General features: G+C 29.5%; 1 protein-coding gene across 1 annotated transcript; it reads left to right on the plus strand.

Annotated features, from left to right (window-relative positions):
* Positions 1–50: 50 nt before the first annotated feature.
* Positions 51–3,343, plus strand: LOC119675003 (angiotensin-converting enzyme-like; the record flags this gene model as incomplete). The annotated part of the gene is made up of 6 exons (XM_038086163.1): positions 51–612; positions 683–1,377; positions 1,444–1,661; positions 2,281–2,403; positions 2,469–2,644; positions 3,289–3,343. Coding segments are annotated over 6 exons (1,785 nt in total), but the record flags the coding sequence as incomplete, so codon positions are not given.
* Between the last annotated feature and the right edge of the window lie 5,124 nt (positions 3,344–8,467).

An 8,467-nucleotide genomic window follows, 5' to 3' on the forward strand; every position in this document is an offset into this window, starting at 1 on the left:
GTACATAAAGTATAATTAATTTATTTTCATCTACAATTATTATATATTAGCTTTCCCACGGGGCAACAAATGACGACATTGAAGCTAAGAAATTCATTAAAGAGGCCAGTGATAAATACTATGAATTATATAACAAACTTGCTGATGAGATTTTTACATCTATGGATGCTGACGATGATTTTGAGCAGTTGCTATCCAAATTTGAAAATGTTAAGAACATTGCTGGTGGTCTCGCCGAAATTGCGACAAATGCAAAAAATTTTGATTTAAGTAAAATTAAAAATGAAGAAACAAAACAAGCAATACAAACTTTGAAAATGACGGGCGATATTGTTGTGTTAGGAGACGATTTCGAAGATGTTTTGTCGAGTGTAGTGTCTTTAAACGAACTAGCATCTGACAAAGATATTGATCCATATCTGGATGGTGTAAATAGGCCTAATAATGAATCGTTAGCATATATACCAGATATTCAAGAAGTATTTCAGAAAAGTACCGACCCCGAGGAACTTAAATATTATTGGACAGCTTGGCGTAACACCAACTACATTTGGTCTTCAGCACATTTTTTCGAAATAGTTGAAGTCATAAAGAAAGCAGCTAAAGCGTTCGGTATTACTTTAATATGAAGAAATGTAATAATAATATATAACAATAATATTTAATATATTTAATTTATTAGATTTTCCAATACATGCATTTTGGTATCGTTCATATAACACTGGAGAGATGCTTAAAGAAATGGATGCTGTTATGAAAGATATAAAGGAACCGTATCAACAGCTACATGCTTTTGTGCGTAATGAATTGAAGAAGAAGTATGGAGAAAATGTTATTGATGTAAATGGACCTATTCCGGTACATATATTCTTACAAGTATTAGAACAACCATGGTATGAGGGAAGTGTTATCGAAAGTTATTTTCCATTTAAAGAACTTCCACCATATAACAAATTGGTTGAGAAATTCGATGCTAAACAGATTATAGAAGAAGCAGAACGTTTTTATCAATCATTAGGTTTTGATCCACTTGATGAAGAATTTAAGCGAGATCGTTTGAAGATAAATGATGAATCTGATAATGTGCAAAATTGTAGAGCCTCCATCTTCGATGATACACCGAAAGTTTATATGAAATACTGTAATTCTGTAGATTTCAAAAAATTTATGCAGAATCATGGGTACATGGGTCAACTTCATTATGCCACAGAAAAAAAAAATTTACCATCTTATTATTTCAATTCTTATGACTTGGAATATTCCGTGGGCGAGGCTGTTATATTATCAGCAAGCACACCAAAACATTTGACTGCAATAGGCTTGGCTAAAGACTTTGAATTTTCTAATCACACTTTATTTAACCGCTTATTCCGTATGGTAAGATTTGACTTTGTTTTATTCTTAATGGATAATGTTAAAACCTTCATATTTAATTAATTGTAGGGTATCCATACATTATTTAACATACCAATCTACTACGTTCATACAAGAGTTATGCATGATTTGTTGGATGGCACAATTGAAGATAAAGAAGTTAATAAACATTATTGGAAATTAATGGAGGAATACGTTGGTGTTGAACCACCAATAGACCGTGATGAAGAAGATATTGATTTTACATATAAATTTTTCTTAGACATTGAAAAAAATATGCAAACCAAGTAAGTATACTTCCTAGTTTAGGGAAAATTCGTGCACACTTTAACAAGAAAATAAATGGAAGAAGGCTCTAATAGGTTTGTTAGGATTTTTGTATTCTTATCAGGATTTTATTCTTATTGATATAAATTTATATACGTCAAAGCCAAAGCCAACATCTTTATTTGTGTTGTGTAAAATTTTTCTTTTAACTATAAGTTTTATTCACTATTTCAGTTAAAGGCTAAAGTTATGCAATGAAAGGTCAGTGATACAGATTGTAATATAAACATTTTTAGTTAAATTGTCATTTCTAAGAATTCTCCATCGTCTCTAACATCTCTCTATGTTCCTTATTCAGTTAGTTTTTGCTAGAGTATTTTTCTTAATGTTTTGAATGATGGCTCCCAAAATAATTAAAAATAATTAAAATAATTAAATCTGATTTCAGAATCAAACAAAAAAAGGATGAAGTGAATAAACTTATTTATTTCAGTAGCGTTTATTTTTTTATTTGTTGTCCGCATTAAAAATTATTATTCCATTACTTTTTTAATCCTATGTACCGAAATATGTAAATAAATGGGATTGCTTAAAATAGATTTTAATATATTTTACTACCTTTATTCGTATTTAAACTAGAAAATTCGTTGGTGAAGTTCTCGGCTATCAATTTTATAGAGCATTCTGTAAGAAGACTGGACAAGTAACAGAACTCAACAACTGTGATTTCTACGGAAGTCATGAAGTTGGAAACGATTTAAAGTAAGAACCAATAATTAGTATTTGTGTCAGTGTTGTGAAAAGAATATGGAACTTTTTCTTTATAGGGCTATGATGGCATTGGGATCATCGAAACCGTGGAAAGAGGTTCTTGGGAAAGTTCTGCCTGATCCAAAATTAAGTGGAGATGCACTTATTGAATACTATACTCCAATATTCGATTGGGTTGAGAGTCAAAATAAAGAAAGTAAAGCTAAAATTGGTTGGAATGCTACCAAGAGAAGTGAGTTTAATTCATATTTTTTGATTATGTCAAGTTAAATTATTTTACATTAAGACCGAAAAGTTTTCGGAAATTCTCATTTAAAATTCGCGCGCTGTATATTTTTCGATATTTTAAGTTTATGTAGTTTGGCAGCACTAACCACAATTACTATGCCAAAAATGAGCGCGATCTGTCAGACAGTTCGTTTACGGCAGCTGTTGAAACCAGTTCACCTCAGTAGTGCGTTGCGAAAAAAACAATGGAAAAAAATATTGAACAAAGAGTTTGCATCAAATTTTGTGTTTCGAACGAAATTTCGTGTGCAGAATCGTTGCGAATGCTACAAAAGGCTTATGGGGAATCAGTTTTATCGAAAACTCAAGTTTATGAGTGGTACAAAGCCTTTCAGGACGGTCGTACGACCGTCGAAGACATTTCGCAACGCACTACTGAGGTGAACTGGTTTCAACAGCTGCCGTAAACGAACTGTCTGACAGATCGCGCTCATTTTTGGCATAGTAATTAAGGACAGTGCTGCCAAACTACATAAACTTAAAATATCGAAAAATATACAGCGCGCGAATTTTAAATGAGAATTTCCGAAAACTTTTCAGTCTTAATGTAAATATAAAATTTGCACATTTTTTCTTTTCATATTTCAGAAATACTTTGAGTTCCCGTGCGACGCAGTTGTAGGCTTGATTAAATATTGGATAATGAAAAACTAGAAACAATTTTTAAGATTATAATATTGATTTTAAAGACTAATTAATAAAAATAAAATAAAAAGTTTTGTATTTGTAATTACTTCTTATTAATTATTTGTTAATTATATTTACTTTTGCCATTGTGTTTAATTATTTCTTTAATATTAGGAAATCTATTCTTATTTGCATATTTTTATAAGGCCTTTTCTTCTTTTCAAGGTGTTCAAGGAAGATGTGGTTAAGGGTTCTGATTTATCATTGGACAACACTCTTGCTTGTGAAAATCACTTTGATATGAAGCAAAGTTGATCTGTTTAAGTGGTGGTACAACCATCGCTCCATTTTGCCAGGAACCTGTCGGAACCGTTAATAGTCCATCATCATGAGTTTTTATTCTTTAATTAAATGGTGTTAATGTGCAACAGCTTTTGTTTCCATAATATGACTTATTCCGCATAGCAAGTGACATAATAAGTTTATTTTATAATTTATTCGATGAGTATACATTTCATATGTCGACCTGACAAATTTGTTTCCACGATCAAGTGATCGCATCTTTTGATCTATTTTTCTTGAGATTTATGAAGTTGCAAGTCTACTTACACACAAAGGCTCATTAAACTTTTTGAAAGCTAAGATTCGCAGAGTTATAAATTATGTATGCACTCAGCTGATCGAAGATCACCCTTCCAGATTACGTTTCATTCGTACAAGACGCAGCAGAGAAGCTCATAATCTTATCCAAACGTTAATACCACACAACTATTTTTTCCAAAACGTAATTTTATAGATATTGCTATGATTCAAGTACACATTTTTTATTCTTTAAATTTTTAAATAAACATTCTTTATTATTATGTGAGTGTTGGCGTGAACTGAATTCAAAACCAAATTAATTTTGGTTGCCGATGATATATAGTTGATCAAGTTAAATTTATGTTATTATTGCTGTAAGATCGATTTGCGAGTATTCAATGCGAAAATCTATAGTTAACTGTAACAAGATTATATAGATTGTAGACATAATTTGTATATTTGGAGAATTACCTATATTGTGCTAATTAGTAATATATCAAAAATAGCTCAGGTATATTGTGATGATTGGACAAAATTCTATTTTGTTGACCAGCCTTACTTTTGTTATCCTTACTGGCAATGTACCTCATGCGTCAAAAACCAATAGCATTGAGAAATCAAATTTCCTTGTAGGGAAATTTATATATATAAATGCATATATACTGTATAAATAAAATTTACAACCACTGATGATGAACACTTAGTAACATTCGAAATAACTATATAGTTTAAATTTCTTAAACAATTAATTAAAAAAATGTGCTGGATTAAAAAAAATGTTTTTTTAGTTGAAAACCTTTATTATATTGCAAAATTGATAAAGAAGTTACTTGGACAAAAATGATATGTATCTTTTCCGCAAATGGATAAAGAACTTTTTTTTTCTATTCTACCGCATTTAATCATACTTTGATTTTAGCGACCTTTAAATTTATTTATTAGAATTATTGGTATATTTACTAGGAAAATCTCCTGGATATGTCTTTTATTTCTTTTCTTTTTTTAATATTGATTGATTCAGTCCAGTGACTATAAATACAACTGCTCTCTACATTTCTGTGGTTTGTGGTTATTATCTCCACGAATGAAATGCTTGTAGTATAACCTACTTAAGAGTTACTTAAGACGTAAGAGAATTTTGATTATTTGCAAGAATATAATTTACAAATTTTGGAAAGGAAATTTACCAAAATAACCGTTTATCTGATTTAACATTTCAAATTATATTGAAATCTTTAATTTGACGTAACTAATTTGATTTATCCGAGAAAAGAATAAAAATAGTGTTGGCCGCATATTAAAAATGTTACATACTAAGATTACGCATCATCATGTGTCCAAAATTTTTCGATCTGCGCAGAATTTTTTTTTTCCAGAATCCAGAATTTAAAATATATTCAGGATCCAAACAAAAGTTTTTTAAATTTGTGGATGTAAAAAATGTAAACAAATTATTGTGAAGTCACAGACATTCATATATTTTTATAACGGATCTGCGTAGTGCCTAATCTTAGAATTTATCGTTCTTGGTGGTATATAGAAGATTTCACAATTGCATCTATTACAACTGACACCATGCAATATACTGTTCATTATATCAACCTCATTCAATATCTTTTAAAAAATTCAATTAATTAAAATAATATAAAAAACAATTTTTGTTGTTGAAGTTCACTACTGTTCGAAAACCGTTTTATTTTTTTTATTTAATATATACTTTGAGATTCACTAACTAAATTTTTTAATCTTGTGTTGTACTCTGGTATACCCTCTGTATACTCCAGCTTTGGAAAGGGCCAGAAATGTTACTACAACGATATGACTAACACCACATAGCACGCGAAATAATTAGTTTATTATGTACTCCATTCGATGAGTACACATTTCATATAATGACCTTACGGATTTACACTCACGATCGTGTGATCGCATCCTTTTAAATTGTTTTTTATTGAGATATACATCATTACGGCTAAACTCATTGGAAGCCTCCTAGATTTGTTACTATGAGCTCACCGAAAATCATACCTCTAATTGCGTTTCATTCGTACAAGACGTACCACACAAGCCCAAAATCTTATCCAAACGTTAATACCATATAACTACATTTTCCAAAAAAGAAGTTTTTGGATATTTTTATGGTTCAAGTGCATATTTTTTAAATCTTCTAATTTTTAAATAAACAGTCTTTATTATCATTTATGTGGTATTTCGAACCTTACAATTAATATATATTTTTCTAAATTCTAGAAGATTTAACCAGATCTAGAATTTTTTCATCAGTTTAATAATACTCTTTTATAAAAAGACTTTGTATATATATGTATATCTGTATATTCATGTATATCTGAAAGGGTGCCCAAAGTGATTATATTACTTACTTTGATGGCGTGTTTGTTATGTTATTTAAAGAGATTGCCCATGAACTATTCTTGTTAAGGTTGAAGGTAAGCGCTACGGTCTTTTTCATTAATTTTGTCTCCTTTTTAATGAATAGTTTTCAACCAAAACTTTGGAACTGAAGTTGGTTAGTGGCTACGACAACATCTCTGTGACGGTTTAGTATAGTAGTGTCATCGGCATATACAGTGGTGACGGGTGGACTACTTATAGGAAAAGCAGAAAGGTTGAAAAAGTATAGAAAGGTTGCCAAAACCCTATAATGGCTTATTCTGGTATTTGAGTGTAAGATTTGACGAGATGATTGATAAACATTACACTTTGAGAAATTTTTAAAAATTAAGGATTAAGAATTAAATCACTGTCTATTTAGACAGTATTTTGTTACAGTACTTTATGGGTTCACTGTTGCTTTTTCTTGAAAAAAGAAAAGATACGCTTTTAAATTTTATGCACTTCTGATTAAAATCAATATCAGTGATCAATATATTATGATCATCAACGATCATATATTCGTTAGTTCTGCTTGTTACTTTCAGAAGCGTTTTATTCGTTTTGAAATGTGACAATAAAACAGATCGTAATTCAATGGATCAGCTTTTAATATCTAAAATTTTTGTTTTAATATAATATGAATAAGTTCAGTGCTCATTTACACAACATATATATTGTCACGACCTTATGCAATTTACAGGGTTATCCATTTATATTTACTATTACTGTCAATTCAATTTGTGGGGTTGAATTTTCCCGTTAAATTTGATTCTTACAACATAAATAATATACATTTTAAATTACTAATAAAAATATGCTAATATTTTGTGGTTTTTAAGTTAAAAGTTAAATGTCCAATAATAATTATATATTTAAATTGAGAGGCAGAGAGATTCTTATAACTTTAATCTGTACTCGTATGCTATTAATGATAGATATTCTTCAGGAATTTTTAAATTATTTTAATTATTAAATTATTAATTCGGATTTCATAATAAATAAATAAAAAAATTTTAAAGCATACTATCTGCATTTTTATTTTATTAGTGCAGTGAGTAATGCACCGGCTTGTATAAATATTAAGTAATGTCAATCGAGAGCGGAGCGTATTAAGTTCTACATTCTTCATTAACAAATTCATTGTTGGACGCCAATAAATTCCAATTTCGGCACGAGAAAAGTGACATGTTAACCTTAGCCAACATATTTAACAGATAAGCGATTATCATTTAAAATATTCTGCTCATATGAACCACAAAGATTATAATAATGATATAGAATGAAAGTTCGCTTGAGCGAACGTTCTGAAGCTCAAATAAAAATGAAAGTATTCACGGCTGCGAATTTAGTTGATCTCGGATTATTGTGGGGAGTGTTTGTTGGACTAAATATCGGAATACTTGTTCATCCCGGTAATCTCAAGATGCAAAAATATTGCACTTTTGCGTTGCTTGTGGCAACCTGCATTGGGGTAAGCAATAAGTGAAGTGTTTAAGGACTACAAAAGTGATATTTAGAACAGAGCACTTACTCGAACTTATTGAAAAAAAAATGGTAGTGTCTTTTAATTATTGCAATGGAATTCTCTATAATTTATTTATAAAATTTCGTTATCAGTTTTAAAAGCTTTAACCTTATCAAGCTTTTGTCACTTAAAGTTAAATGATTATATTCTGTACTAAATGGATTACCTTCACGGAATTGTTTTCGAAATCACATATATTATAAATTAATATATTATATCTTAATGGATGGAAAATAACTCTTAATTATAATCGAAATGCTGTGATTTACTATTGTAGTTGCTGTAGAGATTGTAGTGAAACAAACATTGAATTCCTAATTTGGACATAATACGTAAGCTAAGCAAATAAGTTCCAAGATTTCCAAGAAATAAGTGTTATCAAGCAGCCAGAAGATGAAAAACTTGATTTTAATATTAAGAAGAATTAACAGTGAAGATGTGTTCTAACAATATTTATAAAATTCTTTTGTCTATATTCTATAAGTTGGGCTTTAAAGTTAAAAATTTTTACATAAAACCAGCCAACAAAAAGTTGACAAGTTGACAAATTTTACATTATTATTGAAATGTTCCAAAAGTACATACAATTAAAAATCGATTCCATAATTTAATCTATTCATCTTAGTCTATTTAGATAGA

This window comes from Teleopsis dalmanni, chromosome 2 (genome assembly GCF_002237135.1).
Source record: "Teleopsis dalmanni isolate 2A chromosome 2, ASM223713v2, whole genome shotgun sequence".
NCBI lineage: Eukaryota > Metazoa > Arthropoda > Insecta > Diptera > Diopsidae > Teleopsis > Teleopsis dalmanni.